Source organism: Podarcis gaigeae (assembly GCF_964106915.1).
Source record: "Podarcis gaigeae genome assembly, chromosome: 6".
In the NCBI taxonomy this organism is placed as follows: domain Eukaryota; kingdom Metazoa; phylum Chordata; class Lepidosauria; order Squamata; family Lacertidae; genus Podarcis; species Podarcis gaigeae.
Genome location: NC_139682.1, coordinates 1,878,109 through 1,894,216, shown reverse-complemented (window position 1 = coordinate 1,894,216; position 16,108 = coordinate 1,878,109). Strand labels below are relative to the sequence as shown.

The window sequence follows — 16,108 nt, the reverse complement described above, 5'->3', positions numbered from 1 at the left end:
TCCTCTTCCTCCTCTTCTTCTTCTTCTTCTTCTTCTTCTTCTTCTTCTTCTTCTTCTTCTTCTTCTTCTTCTTCTTCTTCTTCTTCTTCCTGTTCCTTTGTTTTTCGGTTGCTCTCTGCTTTCACAGAGAGAGGATTTATTTCTTTTCTGTCTGCGTAGCTTAGTAATAAAACTCTTAGCATGTAGCTCATATTTCTTGCCCTTCCCTGTGCTGGCTACTCTGCGTAATGGGGAAATGTGCTTGGAGCCTTATCAGAGGCTCAGGTCGTTAATCACATCGGAGGCGGTTTTTTAAAGTGTGTTGGGGGTTCTGGTATATGCAACAGCCCCCTGTTCCACCATTCTCTGTAGCAGGGGGCCGTTTCCTCACCCTCTCCATGGGGGACGGTGCCCAATGCCCCCTCCTATGGGGGCAAACTAATAATAATAGAATGTGTTTGCGGGAGGGGGGCTATTGTTTTGTTGCTTTTTGTTGCTTTGGCTTTGGCTTTAGCTATTTATTTGTATTTTTATCTTGTGAATGCCCTAAGATTTTCTGACGAAGGGCTGTATATAAATCTAATAAATAATTAAAATAAAATAATAAACTTGGGCTTGGGTATCCTCCCTTTGGGAATGAGGCAGCTAGTTCTGCCTTTGTCTTCTTTGCTTGTTAATATTTCACTGTAGGACCGGAATGATTGCAGATGCAAGTATATCTGTATTGCCTTGCATGGAGTTGTGTGGATTTTTGAAGTCAGCTGTTGGAGCGAGTGTCTCCCTCATTTGGGAGCTTGCCAGGTCTGTTGGGCGTGTTCCATGAATCGTTCACCTCTCCCTCTTCTGCTCCCCTCCCTTCCCAGTGCTGAGGTCCCTGGGGATCCCCACCCGCGTGGTCACCAACTACAACTCTGCCCACGACACCAATGGCAACTTGGTCATAGAGCAGTATTTGGATGAGAACGGGAAGCTGCAGCAGGGGAACCGGGAGCTCATCTGGTGAGTGGAGGTCCGGTGGGTGTTTGGGACTCCCCAAAAATACATGCAGCATCTTGGACCTGCTAGTCTGATAGCTTTGCCTAACTATGAGGTGCTGAGCTCTGTCCATGAAGGAACTTTAGGGTTCCTGGTGCAGCTAGCAGGGAAGCAACAACTGAATCAACAACAGCAGCTTCCTTGGGGGTTTTTAAGCAAAGGTTGGACGGCCATCTGTCAGGGATGCTTTCAGCTGAGATTCCTGCATTGCAGGGATTGGACTAGATGATCCCTGGCAGTCCTTTCCAACCCTACTGTACTGTTATTCTGATTAATAATGATAATAATAATAACAATAATAATAATAATAATAATAATAAATTATTATTTATACCCGCCCATCTTGCTGGGTTTCCCCAGCCACTCTGGGCGGCTTCCAACAGAATATTGAAATACAAAACCTATTAAACATTTAAAGCTTCCCTGAACAGGGCTGCCTTCAGATGTCTTCTAAAAGTCTGGTAGTTGTTCTTCTCTTTGACATCTGGTGGGAGGGTGTTCCACAGGGTGGGTGCCACTACCAAGAAGGCCCTCTGCCTGGTTCCCTGTAACTTGGCTTCTCGCAGGGAGGGAACCGCCAGAAGGCCCTCGGAGCTGGACCTCAGTGTCCGGGCAGAATGATGGAGGCGGAGACACTCCTTCAGGTGTACTGGACTGAGGCCGTTTAGGGTTTTAAAGGTCAGCACCAACAATTGAAACATACTGGGAAACAATGTAGGTCTTTCAAGACCAGTGTTATGTGGTCTTGGCAGCCACTCCCAGTCACTAGTCTAGCTGTCACATTCTGGATTAGTTGTAGTTTCCGGGTCACCTTCAAAGGTAGCCCCATGTAGAGCGCATTGCAGTAATTCAAGTGGGAGATAACCAGAGCATGCACCACTCTGGCAATAACCTTTTGATGGTGGAATGGACGCATTTGGAAGGTGGAAAACTCTCCTTTCTTTGTGGTTTTTCAACAGAGGTTGGAGGGCCGTCCATCAGGGATTCTTTAGTTGTGATTCCTGTATTAGAGGGGGTTGGGCTGCATGAACCTTGGGATCCCTTCCAATCCTATAATTCCACGATTCTCCTATTGTTGCCTCAAGTCAAAGCTGTTGCGCTGCTGGAAGCAGCAAAGTTTGCATTTCAGGCCTTGATAGGATTTCTCTGCTTACGAGGTGCCTGATACTTGAGCATCCCATAACGGCTTTCAAGCATCTTGCAGAGTGAGGGTGCCTGGCACTCCTCAGGAACACCTAGGAGAGAAATTCCATGGGGGGGAGCTGAGAATTTTCCAGCTGGTCCTGTGCCAAACGCCTCTGGAATGCGAAGGTCCTTTGGAGCAATGCAGAGTGTGCCTCTCTTATCGGACTTCGCTCCCTCCCTCTCCCTTTTCTCTGCCTCCCACAGGAATTATCACTGCTGGAACGAATCCTGGATGACCCGCCCAGATCTCCCAGGCGGGTATGACGGCTGGCAGGTTTTGGACCCAACTCCCCAGGAAAAAAGCGAAGGTATCTCTGCCCAGAGCGCCAGCCAATAGCCTCCTCCTCCATCCTTAGGGCTACAGCTCTCGGCCCCATAGGCAGGCCCCCAAGGATTTGGGCTGGGAGGAGGTTGTTTGTGTTGTTTAACTGAAGGACAGAGTAGAACTTTAATAGAATAAAGGAAAGGTGCCTAAAACACAGGCAATAATGATGATCGCTTATTACAGCTAGGCACGTATCTATAATGTACGCCCAGCCCGATACCCAATTTCCTGTCATCGCTTTGGCTGGGAGGTTCTGCAGAGCTGGGAATGGAGGCAATTAAGGGACAAAGAAAAGAGGCTTGATTATTCCCCTAACGCTCCATACAGTGGGACCTTGGTTCTCAAACGCCTTGGTATTCAAACAACTTGGAACCCAAACACTGCAAACCCGGAAGTAAGTGTTCCGGTTTGTGAACTTTTTTTGGAAGCCAAATGTGCTCCATTTTGAGTGCCACACTTTCATTTTGAGTGTTACGCTGAGGTCTGTCTGTTTTTGCTATTTATTTTGTGTTTTTGTTTTTGCGGCTCTTTTTTGTTTTGTTTTTGTGACTGTGTGGAACCGAGTTCAGCTACTGATTGATTGATTGATTGTGTGACTGCAGTACATTGTTTATTGCTTTCATTTTATGGATCAATGGTCTCGTTAGATAGTAAAATTCATGTTAAATGGCTGTTTTAGGGGTTGTTTTTAAAAGTCTGGAATGGATAATTTTTTATATATATATTATTTTTTATTACTTTTCAACACATCATTTTCAACAATAATTAAACACAGCCAGTGTACGTTTTAATATTCCTCTGGTCGATGGCTTCTTTCTCCTCACAGGAGTCTACTGCTGTGGCCCCACTCCGGTCCGAGCTGTCAAGGAAGGAGACCTGAAGCTGAAGTACGACGTGAAGTTTGTCTTCGCCGAGGTCAACGCAGACGTGGCCTATTTGATGCTGCAGAGCGACATGTCTCGGAAGAGGACCACGTACTCCTCTCTGGTGGGAAAGCACATCAGCACCAAGAGCGTGGGCAGGGATGCCAAAGAGGACATCACCCACAACTACAAGTACCCGGAAGGTATCCAGAGCATCTCTGGGTTTTATATAAGTTGGAGGCAGGCAGGGAGGGAGGGAGGGAGGAAAGGAGGGAGGGGATACTTGTTGTTGTTGTTGTTTAGTTGTTTAGTTGTGTCCACCTCTTTGTGACCCCCTGGACCAGAGCACGCCAGGCACTCCTGTCTTCCACTGCCTCCTGCAGTTTGGTCAAACTCATGCTGGTAGCTTCGAGAACACTGTCCCACCATCTCGTCCTCTGTCGTCCCCTTCTCCTTGTGCCCTCCATCTTTCCCAACATCAGGGCCTTTTCCAGGGAGTCTTCTCTTCTCATGAGATGGCCAAAGTACTGGAGCCTCAGCTTCAGGATCTGTCCTTCCAGTGAGCACTCAGGGCTGATTCCCTTCAGAATGGAGAGGTTTGATCTTCTTGCAGTCCATGGGACTCTCAAGAGTCTCCTCCAGCAGCATACTAGAGGGAATGCTAGATTCAGGGAAATCTTTCAATAATGACAAAGATTCATGTCTCTGAATGTAAGGAGAGGATTCACATCAGTTTCCCAGACTTCTGTATTTATTAATAAAAACATTTATAGACCGCTGTCTCATTAAAAAAAAAGGTCAAAGCGGTTTACAACAAAAATACACAAAGCCACACACAGAACAAACCATACAATTTAAAAATATTTTTTTAATGGACATCAAATAAGATAAATAAAATAAATAAATAAAATCCTTCCAGTAGCACCTTAGAGACCAACTAAGTTAGTTATTGGTATGAGCTTTTGTGTGCATGCACATTTGGTATCTGATACCAATAACTAGGACCTCTAAACTACTAAACTACAGTTATTCATGGACCTTAAGGTCCTCTGCGGGGCAGACCAGGAGAGGCTGTCCTGTAGGTACCTTAGTTGTTCCTGCTTCCATTTTTGCAGACTCAGAGGAGGAGAGGTCCGTCTTTGAGAAGGCGAAGCACCAGAAGGTCTACCCGCCATCAGAAGAGGGCTTGAAAGTCAAAATCAAGGCCTCCGAGGGAATGAACAATGGGTGCGACTTTGACGTCTTTGCCGTCATCAACAACAACACGGACACCGAGCGGCGATGCCGGCTTATGTTTGGTGCCCGGACCGTCACCTACAATGGGACGCTGGGGCCCGAATGTGGGAGCAAAGACCTGCTCAACGTCAACCTGGAGCCCTACGCAGGTAAAGACAGATGAGAGCAGGTGATCTATCTGCCTTCTCCATCCCCTAATCCTATGGACCCATGAAGCCTCCCGCAGTTTGGTCAAACTCATGCTGGTAGCTTCGAGAACCCTGTCCCACCATCTCGTCCTCTGTCGTCCCCTTCTCCTTGTGCCCTCCATCTTTCCCAACATCAGGGTCTTTTCCAGGGAGTCTTCTCTTCTCATGAGATGGCCAAAGTCTTGGAGCCTCAGCTTTAGGATCTGTCCTTCCAGTGAGCACTCAGGGCTGATTTCCTTCAGAATGGATACGTTTGATCTTCTTGCAGTCCATGGGACTCTCAAGAGTCTCCTCCAGCAGCATAATTCAAAGGCATCAATTCAGGAATCTGGTGGGGGAGAGCCTGAACCATTTCCCTCCCTATATGGGGGTCCCCATGAACCTCCCCCTCAGAGTCATGGGGCTGTGGAAAGAGGGAGCAACCCCTGGCCCTGAGAACATGGCTTGGATCCCAGGAGTCTGGAAGCAGAGCAGCTGCTGCTGCACTTTCAGCTTTGAGTAGAACAGCAACGACTGGCTGTTGTGCTGTTTCTCCATCCTTTCTTTGGAGGCAGCAGACAGAGGATTTGCAAGCCTCCTGCTGAGCAGGGCCCAGTGGCCTTTGCTCCCCTCTCCAGTCCCTTCCTGGGCTGCAAGCTTTCCCTTTCCTCCCCTGCCCCTCTGTTGCTCCTCTTCTCCTCCAGTTGAGATGGCTTCCCTTCAGCCCAGCTGTTCCCCATCAGTCTGTGACCTCCTTGCGCCCCCAGCTCCACTTCTCCTTGTTTAGCATTCCTGCTGCGCTTCAGGAGTGACGCAATGGAAATGATCTGCATCAAGCGCCCAGACCTTCTCCTTCTCCTCCTCCTCCTCCTCTTCACCACAAGAGGAAGCACCAATGGGGAGCGGCTGCCTGGGCATCCCTATCTCCTAGCCGCAACATCACCTCCACCGCAGCAGACATCTCCAGATGTTGGAGAGGCTTTCTTTGCCCAGGGCAGCACCTAAATCTTTGGCGTTGCACTTTCAGCTCTCTGCATCTCTGGTTAGAGCAGGTGGTTAGGAGCCTCTAGATCAGCGGTTCTCAACCTGTGGGTCCCCAGATGTTGTTGGACTACAACTCCCATCATCCCTGAGCTCTGGCCTTGCTAGATAGGGGTGATGGGAGTTGTAGTGCAACAACATCTGGGGACCCACAGGTTGAGAAAGGCTGCTCTAGATCATGGGTAGGCAAACTAAGGCCCGGGGGCCGGATCCGGCACAATTGCCTTCTCAATCCAGTCAGTGGATGTTCCGGGAATCAGCATGTTTTTACATGAGTAGAATGTGTCCTTTTATTTCAAATGCATCTCTGGGTTATTTGTGGGGCACAGGAATTTGTGCATTTCCCCCCCCAAAAAAATATAGTCCGGCCCCCCCACAAGGTCTGCAGGACAGTGGGCTGGCCCCCTGCTGAAAACATTTGCTGGCCCCTGCTCTAGATCTCCTTGGACTACAACTTCCATCCTCCTTCCTAGCCACTGACCATGCTAGGTGCTGGGCCTGCTGGGATTTGGAGTCCTCCCACGTCTGGGGGGTCCACAGGGCTGCCACCCCTCAGCAAGGCTGGAGGGAGCCTCTCTTTCCCAGCTGGCAACCTGAGACATCTCTTGGCAACTCCACCAGGCCATCCTAGGATGGAATTGGAGAGGGTGGCATCGTCTCCTGGTTTCGAGCAGACACACAAATGCTTGTGCATTCTTGTGAGCTGCTTGTCGCTTGGCTCACGCCTCTTGGCTCCCGTCCTGTGGATTTTGGCACGAGGGCCTGGATTCACATCCTGGGGACCCAGAGTAAGTGGAAGGGGATCATTGCACTCTGAGCAGGCAATTTCCTGCCCTTTGTGGCTCCTCCAAGTGAGCAGCTGCTATTCCTTTCAGCCCATTTATATAACAGCACCTGAAAGGCGGGGTTTGGGTGGTGGGTTGCAAGCGAACAATGGGCCTTGCAGTGCTGGGGCTGGTGGAGTCAAGTTCCTTCCAAATTGCATACCTTCGCAGAGGCAAAACCGCTGAGATAAACAGCCCTTCCGGAGATGGAGACTGGCGTGAGACTTGGCTCCCTGCCCCAAGGGAGAGAGAAGAGCTTGTTTGCTTTGAACCCGGACCAAGATTGTCACTGTGCATTCATGCAGAGGGTGTGTTAGCACAGGAGTTTTTGCTGGCTTCCTGGTGCCTGGGACTGTGGGGCTAAGAATCAAGGCGATGGGTGTTCTTTGATTGGAGCCTTTTAAGCGGAGGTGGCCATCCATGAGGGATTCTTCAGCTGTGATTTTTTGCATTGCTGGGGGTTGAGCTTTTGGGTTCCCCCATCTCTGTAATCCCATGAAACAGCTGGACTGGTTCTTCAAATTGGTGGATCTGGCTGTGCACTGAGTGACACTTCGGCGGGAGTATGACCTCACCTTCTCTTTCGTAGAACCATAGAACTCTCTAGTGGCAATCACAAAACGCCTGACAGATGGCCCTCCAACCTCTGCTTTGAAATCTCCAAGGAGGGAGAGTCCGCCACCTCCCAAGGGAGTCGGTTCCACTGTTGAACAGCTCTTACTGTTGGAAAGTTCCTCCTCATGTTTAGTCAGAATCTCCTTTTCCGTCATTTGAAGCCATTGGTTCAAGTTTTGTCCTCCAGAGCAGGAGAAAACAAGTTGGTTCCATCTTCCATGGGGCAGCCCTTGAGATATTTAAAAATGACTATCATATCCCCTCTAAGCCTTTCCGTCTCCAGGCTAAAATACCCAGCTCCACAGGGCATGTTCAACAGTGCCCAGGAGAGGCAGAGGGGCCCTTTACTAAAGAAGAACCAGCTGCGTTTTTCCTCCTCCCTCCAGATACCTTTTCCTTTTGTGCCATGTGCCTTTTAGATCATAAGCAGGGATGTTCTGCGAACATTTGCAGACAGTGCAGAGAGCCTTTTTTTCTGGCTGAAGAGCAAGATGAAAATGCTACGAATAAAAGAGGCAGGCTCTGTCTCGTTCAGCTCCCTCTCTCCCCCACCCCTGCACCCATGGTCAGCCAGATTGCCCCAGAAAGCCCCTAAATAAACCATGCAAGCCAGAACCTTCCCCCCTCCTTCTCTTGCATTAAGAAAGCCTTTCCACCCTGGGGACTTCCTCTTGCTTCAGCTGGCAGGCCTAAGCCAGAATGCTCATTTGCATTACAAATGCCCTCCATCACTTCCAGACAAACAGCAAGAATTTAGAGGTGAGCAGCAAGGGAGGCTAGCTTCCTGGGTGAAAACACCCACAGCCTGAGCACCAAATGGTTGACAACCATTTGGAAGGGAACGCAGAGACACGTTGAGGCGAACCGCAGGTTGTCGTTCAGCGCCCAAGACTGCTCAGGCAGGAATGTAGCTGTTTGGCAGAAATCCACCTTAGGGTCATTGATGGAGCATCGATGTAAGGACCAGTGGTGAGAGGCACACAGACCCCTGAGAAGCTGCGACAATCTGGGTCGCTCGAGCTTCCGAGTCCTCCTGAGGCTCCGTCTTGCTGGATATCTCCAAGCTGTGGGATTTTGGGAGTATTTCCACCCTTTGGGGACCCCCAAAGCCTCTATGCTTGCAGAGGTTAAAACCCAGGATGCTCCCAGGCTGCTGCTATTTTGCAAGCAGGGCTTGGATCTTGTCCCAAATAACTCAGGTTTGCTGTTCCAGTGGATTCGGTGCTTTGGCACAACAAGCCCATTTTCCTTTAAAAAATGACCCTTTGCGGTGAGGAAATTAATGGGGAAATTCAGCGTGGGAGAACAATGGCTTGGTACAGCGCAGTTTAACCTCCCTTCAAATAGGTCAGGATGACAGCTCAGTTAAACCGGTTATCTGGGAGTGACCTTGGCCAGCTCGCGGATCCTCTTTGGAAAGACATGATAGAAACTTATAAAATTATTCTCGGCATGGGGAAACTGGATCGAGAAAAGTTTTCCTCCCTCTCTGCTGACACTGGAACTCATGAACAGCCAGTGAAGCTGAATGTTGGAAGGTTCAGGACAGATAAAAGAAAGTCCTTCTTCATGCAGTGCAGAGTTGAACTATGGAACTCCTTGCCACAGGAGACAGTGATGGCTGTTAACCTAGATGGCTTTAAAAGAGGACTGGACAAATTCATGGAGAACGCTATCAATGGATATTGGGCATGCTTCTGAAAGCCAGTTTCTGGAAACCACAGGAGCGGAGAGTTGCTCTTATGGTCAGGTCCCGCTTGTGGGTTTCCCATAATGGGCATCTGGTCAGTCACTGCGAGAGCAGGATGCAGGACTGGATGGGACCCTGGCCTGATCCAGCAGGCCCTTCTTATACAGTGGTACCTCTGGATGCAATCGGGATCCGTTCTGGAGCCCCGTTTGCATCCTGAATAGAACGTAAGACGCAACTGCGTGTCTGCGCGTGCGTGGGTCGCGTTTTGCCACTTCCATGCATGTGCGTGATGTCATTTTGAGCGTCTGCACATGCACGAGCAGCGAAACCTGGAAATAACACGCTCCGTTACTTCCAGGTCACCGTGGAGCGTAACTTGAAAACGCTCAACCTGAAGCACATTTAACCCGAGGTATGACTGTATTCTTGACTTCTGGGGAAATTGTCCAAATGCCATCTCCATGTCTGAAAGCATTAAATGGTGTGTCCTATTTGCATCCTATTAATACCCTAGAGTTTTTGTCCTCTCCAAGTTTTCCATTTCAGCTGCAATTCTGAATTAAAGAACCAGAAAGCTGAAGACACAAGGCATGGGAACGACAGTAGAAAAAGCAAACTATCTCTCTCTCTCTCTCTGCATTCTTTCATTTAGAAGTGACGGTGTTTTCTTCCAGAGCTGGGAAGGAATCCGATATGCTTTGATCCAACGCTTTCTGATGGTGCTCTAGCATTTTACGTGCACCGGAAACTTTTTACAAGTGCAACTTCCACTTGACCCGCCTGCATTAACTGGGCCTTATCTTAAAGGCCCTTGCCATTGGGCAGACTTTGGAAGAGATTTAGAAACAAAAACCCACAAGATCCCTAAAGGGGGAAACTCTGCAAGACTTGGAGGCACAGGCCAAGCGTAAACCCAGAGTCTTGGCCAAATGCATCCTAGGGCAGCTAATTTGCGTCTGGCCCCCTGCTGGACACAGCTGGGTTTGGGGAGCTGTCATGGCTTTGAAGTGCACCCAGATGTCCATTGCACTGAGGGCCAAAGAGAGATCAGGACAGGTGCATGGCTGTCACTCAACGCAGCAGCAGGTGACCCACATCTATGCCCCTCCCCAAATTGTTGTTCTTTGTTGTTTAGTTGTTTAGTTGTGTCCACCTCTTTGTGACCCCCTGGACCAGAGCATGCCAGGCCCTCTTGTCTTCCACTGCCTCCCACAGTTTGGTCAAACTCATGCTGGTAGCTTCAAGAATACTGTCCCACCATCTCGTCCTCTGTCGTCCCCTTCTCCTTGTGCTCTCCATCTTTCCCAACATCAGGGTCTTTTCCAGGGAGTCTTCTCTTCTCATGAGGTGGCCAAAGTCTTGGAGCCTCAGCTTCAGGATCTGTCCTTCCAGTGAGCACTCAGGGCTGATTTCCTTCAGAATGGAGAGGTTTGATCTTCTTGCAGTCCATGGGACTCTCAAGAGTCTCTTCCAGCACCAGAATTCAAAAGCATCAATTCTTCGGCGATCAGCCTTCTTTATGGTCCAGCTCTCACTTCCATACATCACTGCTGGGAAAACCATAGCTTTAACTATACGGACCTTTGTTGGTAAGGTAATGACTCTGCTTTTTAAGATGCTGTCTAGGTTTGTCATTGCTTTTCTCCCAAGAAGCAGGCGACAATACTAAACTCGGTGGGCCATTGGACTGGCTCAGTAGAGGGCAACTTTCTATGTTTGGAGGGGGAACAGAAGAACTCATTAGTGAGAAATTGGGCCCTCAAATTTCAGTGGCACCTTGTGTGGTGCTAAAATTCAGCACCCCCGCTACCCTAAAATCGCCCCTGCGACTGCATATGACCTCCAGGGTCAGGGTCCAACATGCTTTGGAGAACATCAGCCCGAGAGGGCGATGGCCCTCGTCTCCCACTTGTGGGTCTCCCAGAGACATCTGGTGGTCCACAATGAGACAAAGGATGCTGGCTGAGATAGACCAATGGCATAGGGAACCTTCGGACAGCCTGATGTCAGTGGATTTCAGCTCCCAGAAGCCCCAGCAAGCACGGCCAATGGTCAGGGATGATGGGAGATGGGAGCAACATCTGGAAGGCCAGAGGTTCCCCACACCTGAGAGAGGCTCTCCCTATGTTCTGAAGGAGATATGAGGCTGATGCCCTCAACCCATGTGCATATGGGTTGGTTTTTGTATGTGATGCTGCGTTCAGAATGCTTTCTCCCTCCTGTGGTTATGTGGCTGGTTTCTCCCAGCTGTGGTTCCACCCAGCGGTCAACTGGGTATGTGCAAGAGACAGTCCCATTCCCTCATGCTGTTTTTACATGATGTTGTGGAATCTTCTTAAAACTGGAGGAGATCCAAGGAGTCTGGATTCCGTCTTTGGCAAAGCTCATGTTCTTTCTTCTTCTTCTTCTTCTTCTTCTTCTTCTTCTTCTTCTTCTTCTTCTTCTTCTTCTTCTTCTTCTTCTTCTTCTTCTTCTGGCTTCCTCTCCAGAGAGGGTCGTCCCCTTGCGCATCCTCTACGAGAAGTACGGCGACTGCCTGACGCAGGACAATATGATCAAGGTGATGGCTCTCCTGAAGGAGCACGAGACCAACGAGATCGTCCTCGAGTCCAGGAACATCTATGTCAAAAACCCAGATATCAAAGTCCGGGTAAGGCAAATTTGCATGGGCATTTTATGGCTGCTTCTGGGAAGTGCGTGCCCTGGGCGTAATCACATTGTAGAGTTGGAAGGGGTCAGAATGTTCATCTAGGTTCTGGGGAAAGAGAGAAAGACAGACAGACAGACAGACAGACAGACAGACAGACAGACAGATGTTGAGTCCAGACCGTGCAGCTTAATGAAATTCTGCTAGGGGCATGTGTGGTTCTTCTGTGTTTGCAAGAGAGAATGACAACGTATCACATAAGAAGGATCTTGCTGTTAGAAGCTATTGTAGGGGAAAAGAGAAGGAAGTTAGAAGAAAGAAGGATGTATTGTCATATATGGGCATAGCTTCCCCCACGCTTATAGGTGCATAAATGTTTGTGCTGTTTTCATAGTTGTCCCGCTGCTCATCAACTCCTTGTTGGCTGAGCATGTCCTGTTTTGTTGACCCCTGGAATCTGGGTTTTATGGGCCTCCAGGCTGAACCCAGAGTGTATTGGGCATTGAACCCCAATATTTCCCCATCAGGCTGAGCTTTCTCCTCTTTTCCAAATGCAGATCTTGGGGGAGCCAGTTCAGAAGCAGAGGCTGGTGGCCGAGCTGACGTTGAAGAACCCCCTTCCGACCCCCTTGAATGGCTGCCTCTTCGCCGTCGAGGGTGCCGGCCTGACAGAAGGGCAGAAGATCCAGGAGCTGTGAGTTTTCCCCAACCACATCTTCTGGTTCTCAATACCAACACTTCCAAGACACGAACAAGGGCTGTTGACGCCCAGTTCAGTTGTGGAAGGGGAAAAGGCTTAATTCTGCAAGCAGAGCAGACTTTGGATGTTCCAGGAATTGCAGTGCTATGAGAGAGGGAGAAGAACTTTTCTCAAACCAACCATGCATAATTTCACAAACGTCTATCGTGCCACCTCTTGCTGGCCTTTTGGCTCAGCTAAGAAGCCTGAAAAACGGCAGCCTTCCGTTGTAGGGAAGTGGTTCTGATCCCTTGGACCATTGGATCGTTACAAAAGGAAGTGAATATAAAACTACCGGCATCATGATGTCATTCTACAAATCTATGATGCAACCACATTTGCAGTACAGTCGTACATTGGATCCCGAATGTTTTGGCTCCTGAACACTGCAAACCTGCAAGTGAGCGTTCCAATTTGTGAACGTTCTTTGGAACCCGAATGTCCGACACGACTTTCACAGCTTCTGATTGGCTACAGGAGCTTCCTGTAGCCAATCGGAAGCTGTGCCTTGGTTTCTGAATGTTTTGGAAGTCAAACGGACTTCCGGAACGGATTCCGTTTGACTTCCAGGGTACGACTGTACTGTGTGACGTTCTGGTCACCTTGCCTCAGAAAGGATATTGCCACCAGAATTTTTCCTCCCTCTCTCAGAACTGTGGAACGTGTGGACATTCAAGGAAACTTATTTCAGGACAGATAAAATTCTTCTTGCAGTGCAAAGTTAAACTATGGTACTCATTCCCACCAGATTAGATAACTTCGTGGAGGAGGAAAGCGTTATTGAGGGCTCCTAGCTGTGAGGGCTGTTGGAAGCCGCCCAGAGTGGCTGGGGAAGCCTAGCCAGATAATAATAATAATAATAATAATAATAATAATAATAATAATAATAATAATAAATAAATAAATAAATAAATAAATAAATAAATAAATAAATAAATAAATAAATAAAATTTATAGCCCGGCCTCCCCAGCCAAAGCCAGGCTCAGAGTGGCTAACAGTAAAATAATACAGATGGGCAGGGTATAAATAATAAATAATAAATTTGTTATTGTTATTGTTATTGTTATTGTTATTGTTATTGTTATTGTTATTGTTATTGTTATTGTTATTGTTATTGTTATTATTTTGCCTCCACAGTCAGAGGCAGCAATGCTTCTGAATATGGGTTGATGGAAACTCTGGGAAGGGAAAGGGCTCTTGTGTTGATGTTCTGCTGGACTCACTGGGCCCTGGGCCTGATCCAGTGGACTCTTCTGATGACCGTAGGCTGACCTCGTGTGACCCCCTTCCCCTCTCTCCGCAGGGACAGCCCCGTCGGGCCGGGTGAGGACGCCAAGGTGAGGGTGGAGTTCGTGCCCCGCCAGTCGGGCCTGAGGAAGCTGGTGGTGGATTTCGAGAGCGACAAGCTGAAGGGGGTGAAGGGCTACCGGAACGTCATCATCGCCCCTCTGCCCAAATGATGTGCAGCCCCGCCCTGCCCAGAAGGGAAGAGGGTTGCTTTGCTGGCCCGGCTTGAACTCCATCGCCTGAGCCGCCTCTTTAGAAAGACGGGTGATTCCGGCAGCAACGGGGACCCTGGAAAACTCCCCCAGTGTACACGCAACGGGGACCCAAGGGGGCCTTGGAAGCAGCGACCCTGAACCCCCCCCCCAAATGTGACAATATTGCAAGGGGCCATCACCCCCCAACTGCTTCTTCACCAAGGAGCCGAAATTTGGTCCTAGCTAGACCCTCCCCTGCAATACAAAAAGATATATTTTTGTGGCTTTTTCAAAGAATCGTGGTTAGAATTGACCTCCAGAGGTCATCTAGTCCAACCCCCTGCAATGCAGGAATCACAGCTGAAGAATCCCAGTTGGAAAACCTCCAGTGGACTCTAGAAAGTTCCTCCTTATTTGCGCACACAGCAGAAATGTGTTGCTTCGGGCCATGGACAGGACAGGTACCTGGCAAGTTTGCAGACTCCCTGGCCTGCTGGTTTTCTGTCTTCAAGGGAATTGGGGCAATAAATAAAGCTCCGTCCTTCCACCTCAGGAGGGCTTGAACCCCTTATCTCCCCTCCGTCTGCTGTGTCCGTAAGACAGGAATATCTCCTGCCCAGAAATGGGTGGCCCTTAATGTCCAGCTGTCTGCGGCCCCAACAAAATGTGACATGCCCTTCCCCGAAGTCGTTTATGCTGGGGAGAGGGACGCAAATATTGTAAGCTGCTTGCTGCACCATGCCAAAAATAAAGAAAATAATATATATCTAGATTCCAGCACCAGCAGCCGCCAGAAATGTATGGCAGCACGTACAGACTTCTGCTACGCCAGTCCTGAAAGACCCACCTAATCTGGCATCCTGTTCTCACAGTGATCATCAAATGCCTCTATTGGGAAACCCGCAAGCGGGATTCGAACACAGAATCCCTCTCTACTCCCACAAGTAGCCATCAATAGTCTCCTCCCCCCTCCATGAATTTGCCCCGCCCTCTTTTAAAGTTGGCCCCTGCCTATGGTGGGAGGGAGTTCCACAGTTTAAGCGTTCATCAAAGTCCAGGGTTTCACAATGATGGCACAAGCGCTTTGTCTAAAAACTGTGACGAGCAGAGTTTTATTTCGTGTTTGAAACCAGGGAAGATCTGGCTGGGTGGGACAGGAGAAGGACTCAGAAGAAGGAGTCTGCCAACGACCGTCAGATAAACAGAGACGTCAAAGTCACTCAGCATTGCCAAGGCAGATGCTGGCCAGAGACACCAGCTCTTCTTGTGCTCAAGAGCACCAGCCTCAAATCCTTTCCCTGGGCCATCTTTAAGTATTTAGCCAGAGAAACAAACTCTCTGTGTTCGTTAGAAGGCACGGCAGGGGGAAAAATGAAATTGAGAGCCAGGACTGTGGAGAAGGAAGGCAGGCAGAGAAAGCAGCTTTCTTACCCCCTTCCAGTGCGGTTTCTGGGGAACAGAAAGACGAGCACAATTTCTTGGTGGAGGCATTTCCTGCTAAGAAGCTCCCAGGTCCACACTTTGGAGAAAGATTCATTCATTTATTTTTTTAAAAGCTGACCCAAGAAACAAAGGGCGTGATAATGTGAGCCATGTAACATGTACATAGATATATTTGCGTACCGTGATGCTATGCGTAATCTCAAATGTGCGAAGGAGAAGGTGGTTTGCTGGCTTCGCTTGAGCCTTTCTAGCTGACGCTCGCGGCAAATGCTGTGTTCTCAGAGTGGAAGTGAACTATGCAATCACTGAATAAAGAGTTAATTTTTCACCTTCAAGATTTCTCTGGAGCGCTTTCCTCTCCTTCCCTCCACCATAAATGACTTCCTTGCTACTCTATATGGGGCTGGGTGGGTGGGTGTGTTTTCCTAGGGGGGTAACTCAAATAATTTCAGACCCTCATGAGTCCCTATTATCCAGTTACAGATAGGTAGCCGTGTTGGTCTGCCATAGTAAAAAAATAAATAAAAAAAAATTCCTTCCAGTAGCACCTTAAAGACCAACTAAGTTAGTTCTTGGTATGAGCTTTCGTGTGCATGCACACTTCTTCAGATACCAGTTATCTGAAGAAGTGTGCATGCACACGAAAGCTCATACCAAGAACTAACTTAGTTGGTCTTTAAGGTCCTATTATCTAGTGACAGTCCTAGATTTATAGAAGCCCTCCAAATTTCTGACTTGATCCTGGAATGTCCTGCTTTTCCTTAGGGCATCCCTATTTTCATCGGAGACATGTTGGAAGGTATGGTGTTAATAATGACAATAACAACAATTTAT

General features: G+C 48.7%; 1 protein-coding gene across 1 annotated transcript in view; it reads left to right on the top strand.

Moving 5' to 3' along the window:
- TGM2 (transglutaminase 2) overlaps positions 1–15,609 on the top strand; it is a 53,660-nt gene extending 38,051 nt beyond the window's left edge. Inside the window, exons 7-13 of the mRNA XM_083744311.1 lie at positions 843–978; positions 2,404–2,507; positions 3,351–3,590; positions 4,503–4,772; positions 11,453–11,613; positions 12,168–12,304; positions 13,654–15,609. Of these exons, the coding sequence (XP_083600437.1) occupies positions 843–978; positions 2,404–2,507; positions 3,351–3,590; positions 4,503–4,772; positions 11,453–11,613; positions 12,168–12,304; positions 13,654–13,810 (1,205 nt within the window). The 3' untranslated portion in view covers positions 13,811–15,609. The remainder of the gene's footprint in view (positions 1–842; positions 979–2,403; positions 2,508–3,350; positions 3,591–4,502; positions 4,773–11,452; positions 11,614–12,167; positions 12,305–13,653) is intronic.
- The last annotated feature ends 499 nt before the right edge of the window (positions 15,610–16,108 follow it).